This window comes from Chiloscyllium punctatum, chromosome 10 (genome assembly GCF_047496795.1).
Source record: "Chiloscyllium punctatum isolate Juve2018m chromosome 10, sChiPun1.3, whole genome shotgun sequence".
Lineage (NCBI taxonomy): Eukaryota > Metazoa > Chordata > Chondrichthyes > Orectolobiformes > Hemiscylliidae > Chiloscyllium > Chiloscyllium punctatum.
The window spans coordinates 35,977,326-35,993,584 of NC_092748.1; the positions used below are offsets into that span (position 1 = coordinate 35,977,326).

General features: G+C 42.2%; 1 protein-coding gene across 10 annotated transcripts in view; it reads left to right on the forward strand.

The window, feature by feature from the left end:
- Positions 1-16,259, forward strand: part of satb2 (SATB homeobox 2) — a 166,822-nt gene that overhangs the window by 34,057 nt on the left and 116,506 nt on the right. For all 10 annotated transcript variants that reach the window (XM_072578925.1, XM_072578927.1, XM_072578924.1 and 7 more), the window contains 2 exons: positions 13,571-13,697; positions 14,073-14,196. In XM_072578925.1, coding sequence (XP_072435026.1) covers positions 13,571-13,697; positions 14,073-14,196 — 251 coding nt within the window. The remainder of the gene's footprint in view (positions 1-13,570; positions 13,698-14,072; positions 14,197-16,259) is intronic.

Here is a 16,259-nt window from a genome sequence, read left to right on the forward strand (position 1 = left end):
TTTGATTTAACCCCTACCCTCCCCTTCACTGTTTGTTCACACAGCATTGCCCTTTGATGAGAAGGGCACAGCTTGTCACTGGCCACTCGGGTGTTTCTGTTGGTGGAAATTGAATAAAGATTTGTGCACCTTGTGTCTTTCACTGTGTCTCACACCTGCACACATACAACATGGGTGCTGGGAAAAATATAAGCACTACTGCTGTTAGGTGGTAGTGTGGGGGAAAAAGAAAAAGATTTTAAAAAAATAACCAGGAGAGTGGAATCTCCTCAGTTGAGGACAAACTCCGAACTGGCTGCCCACAGCTAGTGTACTGTGCACTCATAAATAAGGGATGATTTTGGCGACTGGACACCGGCCTCTGTGCGGTTATTTCACTTCCAACCTAGCCTTTAGTGCATCTGTTGTCAAATTATTTCGGTTGAGTTCTGTGGTAATAAACTCACTAAGGGCATGTGTTATTGGAAGTGCATTGGGAAGAGCAAAGAGAAGTAATCAAGTTGAGTCACCAAATTAATACATTAAAGTAATTAATTTATTTAATCTGGTAAATGACATAGTCAAATTCAGACTAATTTAAACTTATGTACTCCCTTTAAGCAAACAAATGACTGATTCTTTGGATATGTGGATTGCTCAGTCTTCATTGTGTGAGTTATTTTGTGCAATACATTGGATAGAAAATGCCATTATTGTGACTGTCCAACTATCTGATAGGTCACTGCTTTGGAGAGGGAAGCCAATGACCATGTGATAGGTGTCTGACATGTCAGATTTGCTGGTGTATTGACTATGGTCCTAGGTTAATGATGCAGAGACTATCAGTTCAAATTCCACATTAATATTTGAATATTTGAATTTTTTTTAGAAAAGCGCACATTGTATTGGGTTTGTCTGATACCTGGCCATCCAAATTTCTCTATTGCTCTTCCATCCTTTAAGACACTCATTAAAACTCTACCTCTTTGACAGGCTTTTTATAACCTGTCCGAATATTTCCTTAAGGGGCTCCAAACCAAACTGAGGATGTTCTTGCTATTGAGGGAACGCATGAAGACTTTGCTAAACTGTCATGGCATTAATCAACTCCAGCCTCCCCACTACTCTTGACCCACTCCAATTTGCCTATCAGACCAACAGATCCACATCAGATGCCATGTAATTTGCCCTCACTCCTCCCTAAAACATCCTGACACCAAAAACAGCTACGTAAGAATCCTACTCATTGACTACAGTTCAGCCTTCAACACTATTGTCCCCTCGAGACTGACTACTAAACTTAGTGATCTCGGACTAAGCCCCACTCTCTGCAACTGGATCCTCAGTTTCTTGACCCACAAGCCACAATCAGTGAAGATCAATATTTCATCCTCACTAACACTCAACACTGGAGCCCCTCAGGGTTACGTGCGCAGCTCCCTACTGTACTCACTGTATACTCATGACTACATCACCAAATACCTGACTAATGCCATTTACAAGTTCTCTGATGACACCACCATAGTCAGTCAAATCTCATATGGCAACGAAACAGACTATAGACGGGAGATGGAAGACCTGGAAAAAATGGTGCACTGAGAATAACCTAGCTCTCAATGCCAGGAACACCTTATTGATTTTCTGCAGGATGTTACTCATGCCCCAGTACACATTAACAGCACAGAGGTGGAACGAGTGGAGAGTGTCAAGCTCCTGGGAGTGGTCATCCACAACAAGCTTTCTTGGATGCTTCATGTGGATGCACTGGTTACACCATCTCTTCTTCCTTAGGCAGCTGAGGAAATTTGGCATGATGGTGAATACCCTTGCCAACTTTTATAGGTGTGCCATCAAGAGCATTCTGTCTGGATGTATCACTACCTGGTATGGCAACTGTACCATTCAAGATTGGAGACGGTTACAGAAAGTGGTGAACTCAGCCCGGACAATCACAAAGGCCAACCTCCCCTCTATAGAAACCATCTACCAGGCCCACTGGTAAGGAAAGGCCGCCAGCATTCTCAAAGACCCATCCCACCCTGGCAATGTTTTTCTACAACCTCTACCATCAGAGAGAAGGTACAGAAGTCTGAACACCTGCACCAGCTGGTTTTGAAACAGTTTCTACCCTACTGTTGTTAGAATACTGAATGGACTCACAAACCTCTGAACATTCACCACTGAATTTTGCCTCTGGTTACTTGCAGACAGCAGATACGTTCTCAAAATTCAGAGGCGAATGTTTTTGTTTTTGCCATTGTTTACCTATTACTTACTGTCTATGCTACCTAACTCTGCGATCTGCCTGTATTGCTCGCAAGGCAAAGCTTTTCACTGTGCCTTAGTACATGTGACAATAGATTCAATTCAATTCAATTCAATACACTGATTCTTGGGATAACGAGACTGACACGTGAGGAAAGGTTGAATCAATTAGGATTATATTCACTCGAGAAAATGAGAGGATTCTCCTAGAAAGCTATAAAATTCAAACAGCATTCCGCAGAGTAGATACAGGAAGGATTTTCCCAATGGCAGCAGAGTCAAGAACCAGGCATAACAATCTGAGGGTATGAGGTAAAACATTTAGGTCTGAGATGAGAAATGTCTTCGCCAAGACTGTGGTAGTCTGTGGTAGACTGTGGTAGACTGTGGTAGTCTGTGGTAGTCTGTGGTAGACTGTGGTAGACTGTGGTAGTCTGTGGTAGACTGTGGTAGACTGTGGTAGTCTGTGGTAGACTGTGGTAGTCTGTGGTAGACTGTGGTAGTCTGTGGTAGTCTGTGAAGTTTGTTACCACAGAGAGAAGTCAAGGTTAAAACATTGGTATGATTTCAAGAAGGAATCGGATGTAGCACTTGAGGTTAAAGAGATGAATGGATATGGTGGAAAGCAGGAACAGGTGATTGATCTGGGTGATCACCCATGATCATGTTGAATGGAGCTCAAAGGGCCAAATGGCCTATCCTCACTCCTATTTTCTATGTTTCTGTTGTTTGCAATGGTCCTGTGAAATACCAAATGATATACTACCTTGTTAAAGGTAGTATATCAAAGTAAATTGTTGTTGTACAACGGAAAATAATGCTTGTCCATGTGATGGATGTGATTCTCTGCTTATAACGCTTATATAATGGGAAACGGTGTGTAACCTTCAGCTGGGTTGGTATCACCTTCATGCAGAGCAGCTGTAAGAATGTTATGATAAGATTTAATGTTTTAACCAATTGGGCAGTGTGGTAGTGTTTTAGAAGAAAACAATACTTTTAATCACTGTGATTGGATATTGTCAATTGTCAAAAAGATCATCCGAAGGGTGAGACTGAAGGCTATTAGAACCAGTCTGACAGCTTTGATGCTGGGAGTGGAGCGGAGCTGTTGGAATTTATCATCACATTACTTTCTCTTTATGTTGGCTGCATTTTAATTTGAACCAGAAAGCTTTTTCAATGAGTTAATGATTTCTGAGAATTGTAGTTACAAGTGCACTTAGTTAAAATTTGCCCCTGGTTACTTGCAGACAGCAGATGCGTTCTCAAAATTCAGAGAAAACATTTTCTTTTCCTCAAAGAACCTTTGCCCGATGTCCTCGCAATTGTTCAAGTTGAAATTTTTTTTAACCATTTGTGGCATCCTGATTTTGGGAGACAGTGAATATTCTGTGGTGTGAGTACGGGGACAGGCATTATGCAAGTCCACAGTGCTTCTAGAATTGCTTGTGTTTGGAACAATAATAAACAGCAGATTTGGACTGGTGATGAGTTTTACTCACTTAAGAAAAACAATGAAACTAAGGTTCCCATCGTTAAGATTAGATGACACTGTGCTAACATGCTGAATGATAAACATCAGTGACATGCCTATGGTGGGGGTGGAGGGAACTTTTGTGCTTTGGATACATTCCATAACTCTGAAAGGAGTCTGATTTCCTAACACACTCTGTCTTGCAAAAGCTAGAGGGAAAACCATATCATCATGATAGATAACAGCAACTCACATTGTATTATGTGGAAGGTGCTCTATGAATGTCCGACATACTTTACAGAGTCAATATCAAAGCTGAATGGAACAGCAACTCATGTAGGGCCATATTAGGGTGCATAATCAAAAGATTGGTCGGCGTGGTAGATTTTAAAAAAGAAAGAGAAAGAGAGATAGAAGATTTAGGAAATAAATTTCAAAGATATTAGGATCTTGGCACTTGAAAGCATAGCTTTATCAATGATGGAGCAATTAAAATTGGGAGATACTTAAAAGGCCAGAATGAGAGAAATGCAGATATCTCAGAGGGATTGTAGGACTGGAGGAGAACTCAGAGATAGGGGCTGACAAAGGAATGGAAGGATTTGGAAATAACACCGAGAATTTTAGAAGAAAGCCAGTGTAGATTTGCCATCACAAGGGCATTGGGTGAATGGCATTTGCTGTGAGTTAAAGCACAAGGAGCAGTTTCTGAAGTTCTCACGTTTACAGAGGGTTGAACATGGGATGACAACCAGAAGTGATTTGGAGTAATCAAGTCTGAAGGTAACAGTGGCATGACTGAGGAGTTTGACAGCCAGAGAGCTGAGGTCGGGGTAGAGTTGGACAATGTTATGGAGGTGGAACTAAACAGCTGTGACCTGGTTCGCAAACCTATTTTCGGGGTAATGTGACACCACTGCTTTGAATAGTCTGATTCAACTGCAAACAGTTGTCAGGAAAGGGATGGAACTGATAGTGAGGGAATTGGGTTTGTGGCAGGAATCAAAGACAGTGGCTCCAATCCTCACAACATTTAATTGAGAAAAATGTTTGTTTTTCCAGTATTTGAAGACAGATGAGCATTGGGACAATTTCAAAAGTGCAGTGGTAGAGGTAGATGGTGAGGTGCGTTTGGGTGGTGTCAATGTACATGTCGAAACTGACGTTGTGTTCTCAGCTGATGTCACCACAGAGCAGCACATAGATGAGAAATAGGAGGGGCTCAAGGATAAATACCTGGGAGAGACCAGCGATGCAGAAATGGGAAGAGAATTCATAGAACATAGAACATAGAACATCGAACATTACAGCGTAGTACAGGCCCTTTGGCCCTCGATGTTGCGCCGACCTGTCATACCAACCTGAAGCCCATCTAACCTACACTATTCTATGTACATCCATATGCTTGTCCAGTGACGACTTAAATGTACTTAAAGTTGGTGAATCTACTACCATTGCAGGCAAAGCATTCCATACCCTTACTACTCTCTGAGAAAAGAAACTACCTCTGACATCTGTCCTATATCTATCACCTCTCAATTTAAAGCTATGTCCCCTCGTGCTCACCGTCACCATACTTGGAAAAAGGCTCTCCCTGTCCACCCTATCTAACCCTCTGATATCTTATATGTCTCTATTAAGTCACCTCTCAACCTTCTTTAACGAAAACAGCCTCAAGTCCCTCAGCCTTTCCTCGTAAGGCCTTCCCTCCATACCAGGCAACATCCTAGTAAATCGCCTCTGCACCCTTTCCAGAGCTTCCACATCCTTCTTATAATGCAGTGACCAGAACTGTACACAATACTCCAAGTGCGGCTGCACTAGAGTTTTGTACAGCTGCAGCATAACCTCATGGTTCCGGAACTCGATCCCTCTGTTAATAAAAGCTAAAATACTGTATGCCTTCTTAACAACCCTCTCAACCTGGGTGGCAACTTTCAAGGATCTGTGTACCTCGACACCGAGATCTCTCTGCTCATCTACACTACCAAGAATCTTACCATTAGCCCAGTATTTTGCATTCTACTTATTTCGACCAAAGTGAATCACCTCACACTTGTCTGTATTAAACTGCAAATTCCACCTCTCAGCCCAGCTCTGCAGCTTATCTATTTCTCTCTGTAACCTACAACATCCTTCGTCACTATCCACAACTCCGCCGACCTTAGTGTTATTTGCCAATTTACTATCCTACCCTTCTACGCCCTCATCTAGGTCGTTTATAAAAATGGCGAACAGCAGTGGACCCAACACCGACCCTTGCAGTACACCACCGGTAACTGGACTCCAGGATGAACATTTCCCATCAACCACCACTCTCTGTCTTCTTTCAGCAAGCCAATTACTGATCCAAACTGCTATATCTCCCACAATCCCATTCCACCGCATTTTCTACAATAGCCTACTGTGGGGAACCTTATCGAATGCCTTGCTGAAATCCATATACACCACATCAACTAGTTTACTCTCATCTACTTGTTTGGTCACCTTCTCAAAGAACTCAATAAGGTTTGTGAGGCACGACCTACCCGTCACAAAACCATGCTGACTATCTCTAATCAAATTATTATTTTCTGGATGATTATAAATCCTATCTCTTATAATCTTTTCCAACACTTTACCAACAACTGAAGTGAGGCTCACTGGTCTATAATTACCAGGATTGTCTCTACTCCCCTTCTTGAACAGGGGAACCACCTTTGCTATCCTCCAGTCTTCTGGCACTAGACAATGACGATTTAAAGATCAATGCCAATGGCTTGGCAATCTCCTCCCTGGCTTCCCAGAGGATCCTAGGATAAATCCCATCTGGCCCAGGGGACTTATCTATTTTCACACTCTGCAGGATTTCTAATACCTCTTCCTTGTGAACCTCAATCCCATCTAGCCTAGTAGCCTGTATCTCAGTAGTCTTCTCGACAACATCGTTGTTTTCTAGAGTGAATAATGTTGAAAACTATTCATTTAGTGCTTTCCCTATCTCCTCTGACTCCGCACAGAACTCCCACTACTATCCTTGATTGGCCCTAACCTTACTCGCGTCATTCTTTTATTCCTTAAATACCTATAAAAAGCCTTAGGGTTTTTATCCACCAACAACCTCTCATGTCTCCTCCTGGCTCTTCTGAGCTCTCTCTTTAGGTCTTTCCTGGCTACCTTGTAACCCTGAAGTACCCTAACCGAGCCTTCACATCTCATCCTAACATAAGCCTGCTTCTTCCTCTTGACCAGAGATTCCACTTCCTTCGTAAACCATGGCTCCCGCGCTGTACAGCTTCCTCCCTGCCTGACAGGTACATACTTATCTAGGACACACAGTAGCTTTTCCTTGAATAAGCTCCACATTCCTAATGTACCTTTCCCCTGCAGTTTCCTTCTCCATCATATGCTTCCTAAATCTTGCCTAATCGCATCTTAATTGCCTTTCCCCCACCTGTAACTCTTGCAAGTGATTCTCTGGCCACAGTTACATAGATAAGAACCAGGTGAATCCAGTCCTGTCCAGCTGGGTGACGGTGGAGGTAGATGGGATGGTGGATAAGGATGGTGTGGTCATCTGTGTTAAAGGCTGCAGACAGGTTGAGGAGAACAAGGAGGGAAAGTCAGTTTTTTATACAGTCTGTTTTTTGAATTTACTAAGAGCCACTTTGGTGCCCTGAGAGGGGCAGAAACCTAATTGGAGGGATTGAAACGTGAAGTTCTAGAAAAAAAATGTCTGAATTTGGGGGTTGCTGAAAGCACAGGCAAAGATCTTGGAGAGTAAAATAAATTGGAGATAGGGTGGTGGCTAGCAAAGACGAAAGGATCCTGGATTGATCTTCGAGGGATAATGAGCCAGAATGAGAAGGAACCATTAGCCATGTCAGGTAACATCGGGGCCAGGACATGAAGCTGAGTGGTCGATAGCTTCATATGAATAGGATCAGGAGAGTTTGAGAGGGGATTCATAGCTAAGATGGTGTGTGTGTGTGTAGTTAGAGGAAGCTTCTGGACAAGAAAACAAACCTTTGATAGGATCAGAGGCTCAGTGGAACCAGTGGACAGACACTTCAAACATTTGTCTTAAATCCATCTGATTGCATCTTAAAAGTGCCACAAGCTCGTTTATGTTAAGCAGGTTAATACTTCATTTTAAGGTGTGGGTGAAGGAATGTCATATAATGCCATTTAGCTTCAATCATTATTGTTATTACCAGTAATACCTAGTCTCCTGTATATTACTGTTTTGAAAACAAAATATGTCTGAAATGCACAGCAGATTGATTAGCATCTCAAAGATAAAGGGACAGGTTATTTATTGGGAATGTTCCATCATTGCATAGCAACTCTAATATTTTGTTTGGATAATAATAACTCTCCATTATCTATAAAGTCATAGTGTCATAAAGTAATACAGATGGAAACAGGCCCTTCGGCTCAAACTGGTTGATGCTGACCATGGTGCCCACTCAGCTAGTTCCAGTTGCCCACATTAGGCCCATATCCCTCTAAATCCTTCCCACTCATATACCGATCCAAATGTTTTTAAATGTTGCTATTCTACCTGCCTCAACCACTTTCTCTGGCAGCTCTTTCCAGATATGCACCAGTCTCTGCGTGGAGAAGTTGCCCCTCAGGTCTTTCTTAAATGCTTCCCCTCTCACCTTAAACCTATGCCCACTAGTTTTCAAATCTCCATCTCTGGGAAAAAGACAATATACATTCATCCTATCTACCCCCCCTTCCGATTTCATACACTTCAATAAAGTCACTCCTCATTCTCCTATTTTCGAAGGAATACAGTTCTATCTTGGCCAACATCTCCCTATAACCCAGGCCGAGTAGTCCTGGCAACATCCTCATAAATCTTCTTTGCACTCTTTCCAGTTTAACTATGTATTTCCTATGACAGGGTGACCAAACCTGTACACAATAATCCAAGTGTGGCCTCACCAATAACTAATACAACTGTAACTTAACATCCCAACTCCTATACTCAGTGCCTTGACTGATGAAGGCCAGCATGCTAAATGTCTTCTTCCCCACTCACTTTCAATCAACTATGTACTTGTATTCCTAGGTCTCTCTATTCTACAACACTCCTCAGGACCTTACCATTTACTGTATAATTGCTGCCTTGGTTTGACTTTCCAAACTTCTTGAAGCTGGTCAAAAATATTTTTGTTTTCTTTCTTCACAACCTTGATTCTTTTGCCATTGGATTCTGAGCAGGTTCAGAAAGGATAAAAACTGATTTTGACTTGAATAAAACATAGAATATCTTGTTTTTCCCATGTGTATGCAATATAAAATACAGTGAATAATGTGTACCAGTGCTCGTACATAAGTGTCATTCACATTAACTTAGAATAGAATAAAAGAAACTTAAAGAGAGTCCATGTTTCTTTCTCCACTGCAACAGAGTCCTGCTCTAGGCTTTCCAGCCCATGCCATGCCTCTGAGAGTGTTTAGCTCTGGGCTTTCCAACCCACGCTATCTCACTGAGAGTGACCTGCTCCGGGCTACATTAGCCCCGAAAGATCGATTTTCCTGCTCCTTGGATGCTGCCTAACCTGCTGTGCTTTTCCAGCATCACTCTAATCTAAACACTTACAAATGAAGCCTCACCTGTCATTGGTTGAGATTACTTTGGGGATATTTCTGATAAGAGTTCATAAGTCAACATGATGGGGATCAGAATTCCTCAGGGATTCCATTTGTCAGATACTCGAACTCTGGTGAATGATAGAGGTGCACATCTCGGCTGTTCTTGAGAGTTTTGCCCTTCGCCTCATCTCCCTTTTACAGACAAATATCGCTGGGACAGAACCAGCAACAGTGACTCCCATTGCAGGGAGTTGTCACTTTTATAGCTCAACGGGGATGTGGAATATGAGTGGAGATTGGCTTCTTGGAGATGTGAGGAATGTCAGCCTCTGTGTCGATCAGTGTGGAGGTCTGTGACTGAGTGTCACAAGTAGCAGCAAGTATAATCCAAGTCATTATAGACATTCCTATTTTCATGGTGAAGCCTGCTTCATGGTTAGCTGGTTGTCTCAGCCAGGCAAGCTTGATGAACTGACCTAATTATTGTGAGCAGATCATGGATTTCTCGGCCATTATCATCAGACCAGTTCCAGTTCATTTTAATGCTGGATCTGATTACCTTACTGGAAGTTCTTTTTTGGTCATTCATGGGACATGGGTGTTGCTGGCTGTTAATTGTCCATCCCTCAATGTCCTGGAGAAAGTGGTGGCGAGCTGCTTTCTTTGAACACTGCATTCTATTCATTGTACATAGAAAAAAGTGCCAAGAAGGAGGGAGTTCCTGAACTTTGACCCAGCATAGTGATATATTTCCAAGTCTGGATGGTGAGTGGCATGATGGGATCTTGTGTGTGTATTTCCTGCCCTTGTCCTTCTAGCTGGTAATAGTGGTGGGATCAGAAGATGAGGCTTGCTGGGCATAGAATGTTGAATTGTTGACTTAAAATGCAGCTGTTGGGTTACTTGTAGTTCTGTTCTTGGGCTTAGGCTTGTGGTGAAACTTGAGGAGAATAAACTGATGGTCTGTAAGACAGTTATCATTGTGTACAATTCTATTAGAACCACAGAACACTGACAGAAAAGAAAGATGCTATTCAGCCCATTAAGCCTGCACCAGTTAAATAAACTAGCTGCCCATTCTAAACATGTTTACCATCATGTAGTCTTGGTATGTAGAACATTCTTTAATTCTGAACTGATGCACCAAGATATACTGTATCTGCTGCTAGAACACAGGAGCGCAGATGCATGCAGGTAGTGGCAAGTAATCTTTTTGTTGAAAGATGTTGTTGATGATCAGCTGTTTTTGTGCACAGAGTTCCAAGTGTACATGTCCACTTTCTGAGCATTCCATTCCCTGATTGACTGTCATGACCAGCTCCTGAAACCACTAAGGATGTATCCATAGCAGGGTCATTCTGGGTGGGTGCATGGAGATCGGTGTGGACTGAGCTTCATTCAGCTGAATTAACCTTCCAGTTTGGAGCAGAAATGCTGATGGGACTTGCATGCTGCATGTCTTGGAGGGGGAAAGACATTGACGAATTAGGAGGCTTTAGAGTTTAGTGACAATGATTTACTTCACCATAAAGGTGACACTGAAGAGGCCTTGTTCACCTTGACGTCTCTGTGACTGATAGTGGGTTTAGCTCGTGTTGTGTTCTGTCAGGTTACCTTGGTGTGAGAAGCAGGCCTCACTCAAGGTTGTCACATCAATGTCGAGAGTGGCTAGCTCATGGACAACCAAAGTGAAGGGCCATTGAGGTGACTGTTTTTTACATAGTTGAGGATTGCTCCCCACTCAAGCAGGCAAGTGTCGGGGATTTTCATCTTGTACCAACTTTTGAAGTGCAGCTAGTAGTTTGTGTTTTCTTCTATGCTACAATCAGATAGAGCTGTTGACTCAAGCAAATCATTTGGTGGTGGGAGATGAGAATCTGTTTAGAGCACCCTTTCTAGGCAACTCTCTAATTCAGAGCAAGCAATACTGTCCTTCAAAAAGACTGCTTGGTCTCTATGGATGTTCTGTCGAAGCCTTAGCATATTTATCAACTTTATTTTCTCTCTCTCCAGATGCTGCCATACCTGCTGAGTTTCCCTAGCACTTCCTGTTTTTCTACGTTTCTACAAAAAGCACAATGGCATGAGTAGATGCACTTGAGAAAAATGGATAGTTCTGATTCCTAATAGAGAATCTGAGGTTTAAACTGCAAGCAGGAATAGTTGTAAAATTAAAAGGATATAATCAAAAATGAGAGTTACCTTAATCCCCAAATGTGAGACTCGTAAGCTTCAAAACCAATCTAAATCTATATTCTAGGTTTGAATATTTGGGGCTGTGCCTTTACATCGATAGGTGTTTCCTTAATTTATAATGTGACCACTGATTTCAATTTTCCATAGTTGGTGAAAGGGCAACCTATTATAATGTTCAATTCTATGAAACGTTAGTTTTGATCTGTTCTTGAAAAGGGAGACCTTATGTAACAATTACGTTGGTCAGTGCTCATCATCTTTATTCAAAGTACAGTTTTACGTGCAATAACAAGACTCAGAGACTAATATTCTTCTATCTGATAACGATTTTAACTATCAGGACTTACATTGTATGTTTACATGCTCGTGCAAGAGAGAGAACCATAGACTACTGATTGTTGGGTTGTGTATTTTCTTATCAGCAAATTCACATCATTGTGAAGGGAGTCAACCAAATTATGTTTTGCAAGCGTGTTTGGATCCTTGTTTTTAAAAAAAGTTCCTCTGCGAGTCTTACAGAAAGATAATTTTCTCACTTAATACTAGAGTAGTATACAATACCATCTGGCCTTCACTGACCTAATCTAACCAAAGAAAAAGGTAACTAATTATCCAAAGAAACTAAAGCTATTGTAGCAAAATGTATTTATGTTAGTTTGCAAAGAAATGATCGACTTACAATTTTAAAAATAACCACATTTGAATAAAAAGTGGAGCTGAACAGTCTCAAGATGCTGTGCTCACGGTTAGTGGTGGATAGCTAAATGGACAGACTGTGAATTCAGGGCAGGGAGTTAGATGTTCGCAATGGCCATAGCTTATGATCCTATGCTCTAGTGAAACATTTGTTGCTTACTGCATTTGTACCAATTTTTCAGGTTAGATGTCGACTGATGGTTTTTTGAACCTGTCTGCTTGTCAATGGGCAATAATCTGCCCAGTTCTAGTCCCTCCCTTTCGTGCAATTTCTGGTTAAATCTCTCAACAATAATCTCTGTTCCATTCCTTGAAATCTCTTCCTGTATTTATCTTGTGGGGTCACATATGATCTGGGGAGGGCGAGGATGCTAACCTTAAATGGAAACAAGGGAGGAATACCAGCTTAACCAAGAGGCCAAGTAGCCAGAGAGAACTAGGATAAGCTTGGTGGGTAGGGATAAAAAATTCCAGGGTGAACGGTGGGAGGGGTGATGGATTAGCATCTGAATGATCTAATACATATCGCAACAACATTAATATCCCCTTAGGGAATGAAGGGAAATCCTTCTTAATTGTTGAAGTGTCTTCCAGAATACAAATCAGAGAATGTGGATTACAGAATGTGTCAAATTTCACTTTCACCATGACTATGGGAATTACTTCCAACTTAGGTAGATCTATAAAACTGCCAGTGGTGACCTGGCTACCAGTTGTATTTACTGTGCTTATTGATGATAACAGAACAGAACATTAGACAGCCTGTTTTAACAGGTGACAGGTCTTTGAGTGCCTGTGTTACATCCACACTGAAGTTAGACTTCGTTCTTAATATCCCATAACTCTACAGAGACTGTAAGGTTGTTTGATTCGCACTTTTGAAGCAATTGGACAAATGTTTGCTTGCTTGCTGCTTGTGCAAGTTCACCATTGTGATATTTCCCATGTCAAACTGATTTTCTATTTTTTACTTTCATGTTACCTATTGGGTCACCAACATACATGTGTCACACCAGCTCTACAAAGCATACTTAGGAATATGGCCCCGATTAAACCAAACCTATACACATGAAAAACTTGAAGTTTACTAAAGGGTCTAAAGCGTTCTGACTAATTTGAATGTTCACAGTGTTTGATTAAAACAAATATAACCAATATAATAAAGTGAAAGTATTTTTATTACCTTGTTCGGTGAGAATATTCACATATCTGGTATTACTGAGGTACAATTGATAAAGCAAAGAGCGTGTTAACTGTGAAGGATTTCTCCGGGGAAGGGATCAGGTTTAAGCTATTTTATTTTGTTATTCCTTTGTGCTGACTCACACCTATTGATGACCTTTTTAAGACCTTTGTTATAAATCAATGCAGGGATGATCAAGGTTGGGAAGTGGAGTCCTCTGCCCCTGAATTATCTCACTGAAGCACCAGATGCAACAGTAGCTGACATGTTACAAGATGTCCATCATGTTGTGACACTGAAAATCCAATTACAAAGGTGGGTGCTTTCCAAACATCTGTCAATTGCTGCAGCCAATGACACTGTGTGAAACGAGTTTGTAACTGTACAGAATCCGCAGGCTCACTGCATTCCACTGACTTTTTTTTGGTCCCCTTCAAAGTTTTTGAATTTAAAAAAAAGTTTTCGAATGAGCCTGGAGTGGGAGAAACTCATCAGTCTAAAACAGGAGGGTGATGCAACATGGCAGCTTGACCCTGCCCCATTGTGCCTCTGGCTAGTTTTGTGATCTGTAACAGACTGTGGAAGATATATGTCCCCTGTGTCGCTAGGCCAATAGCTTGGTGTGGGTGTGGATTTGTTGGTTTTGATTTCTCCCCCAAAAAAAACCCTTTCCTGTTTTGTGTTTCACAGCTGTGCAAAATTTGAGGACCTTCCGGCAGAACAGTGGAACCACGCCACTGTCAGGAACGCATTGAAGGAGCTGCTAAAAGAGATGAACCAGAGCACACTAGCCAAAGAGTGCCCTCTCTCCCAGGTTGAACTTCCAGATTTAAACCACTTTATTTACCTATACGAGTATAAAATCGTTGGAAATCTGAAACCCAAACCAGAAAGCAAATGCTGGAAACACACAGCAGGTCAGGCAGCACCCATGACGTGAGAGAAGCAGAGTTAATGTTTCAGATCGCTCATAGAGTTGTACAGCACAGAAATAGACCTTTCGGTCCAACTTATCAATGCCAACCAGATCTCCTAACCTAATCTAGTTCCATGTGCCAGCACTTGGCCCATATCCCTCTAAACCCTTCCTACTCGTCTACCCATCCAGATGCCTTTTAAATGTTGCAATTGTACCAGCCTCCACCACTTCCTCTGGCAGCTCATTCCAGACACAAACCATCCTCTGCTTGAAAATGTTGTCCCTTGGATCCCTGTTAAATCTTTCCTCTCTCAACTTAAACCTATTCCCTCTAGTTTAGGACTCTCTGACCCTCGGGAAAAGACATTGTCTATTCATCCTGTCTATGCAGGTTGTAGGATAAGGCAGAGCCAGGGAGAAAGCAGCAGCAAAAGTACATCAGGGGTATGTCTATGAAAGGATGGAGGGCACAGTGCTTCACTGAGAAGGGGGGTGATGGTGTAAGGCCGGAGGAGGCGATAATAGAATAAGTGCAGAAACAAAAGATGAACCTTGAGAATGTTACACGTTGGTAATACCAACTGCTTCTACACTATTTACTGGAGCGTGCCCCAGCTTGAGGACCTACAACTATAAACGGCAATGCTTTAATCTGAAAGAGAAACAATACTTTAACCAGGCACGAGGTGCAGCCAGAATTTTAGTATTGTATGAAAAATTCAATTAAGTGAGTGACTTTAATGTACGTGACGAGAGTCTCACTCACTAGCTGGAGAGCTAGTGAAAGCCCTGCTTTGCCTCTGTTTAGGAAAGCTTGCTCCATTAAGTGCCAATCAGGTAGCTCACTGGGCAGTGGCGGGTCTTTGCCTGGGGCTATACGTCCTGTTGGCTGTGATTTACTGGTTTCTTTGCTCACAGCAGCGCCACTGGGGAGTGATGGATGCTGCTGGTACTGTACCTACCCAAGGGACCAGCCACACCAAGTTGAGGGATAGTGGGAGGGAGATTGGGAGGCGAGGATTGTGGAGGGCAGTGGTGGCTATCCATAAGGCCATTCTAGGTGCTTTTGAAGAAAGGGCAACCTGCAATTCCTCTCCCCTTCCCACTCCCTCCCCCATCCACTACAGCCCCAACAGGCTTTGTTTTTCAAGCTTCAGGCATCATGTATCTTGCTGCTGGAGGTACCCTTAGCATTGCATCCTCTCCTACCCCCACAACACAATGAAATGCACCTCTCCAGCCAATAAACTAAAAACAGAGGAGGGTATTTAACTCCAGTTAAGGACAAGTAGGTAATGCCATTTATTAGCTTCTCCAAACTCACACGTGTAGTTCCTTATCATCAGAAAGGTCAGTTTGATCAGTTGCAGGTCCAGCTACTTTGAAGTCCTGCTACTTAAAAAATTCGATTACCATCTCTTTATCAGAATTTTATCACCCCTTTCACACTGACTATATTTCTCAGCTTTCAGACTAAGCTCTTTGGGCCTGACTAACTTGATGCTGCTGCAGTTTGCCACCACTCTAGTCTAGTCTGGGCCAGCCCCAGAATTGCCGACATTAGGCCAACACTGCTGACTAAGTTGTGTAACAGTTAACATGGCTTGGGCTGTAGCTGCACATTATAAGTGTCACTGCTATGCACTCAGGAATAGTGGCTGATGACATTCAGGCACAAATTGATGAGGGAACTAAATGTATTATGTACAGGTTTGCAACCAATAAAAAGCCGGGTGGTCGGATGATGCAGAGATACTTTAGTGTCAACTGGACAAGCTGAGTGAATGGACAAACATATGGCAGATGGAATTTAATGTGGATAACTGTGAGATTATCCACTTTGGTAGCAAAAAACAGGAAGGCGGTTTATTACCTGAATGGTGATAAATTGGGAAAGGGGGAGGTGCAATGAGACATGAGCATCTTTGTCATCAATTGCTGAATGTAAGTGTGTGGGT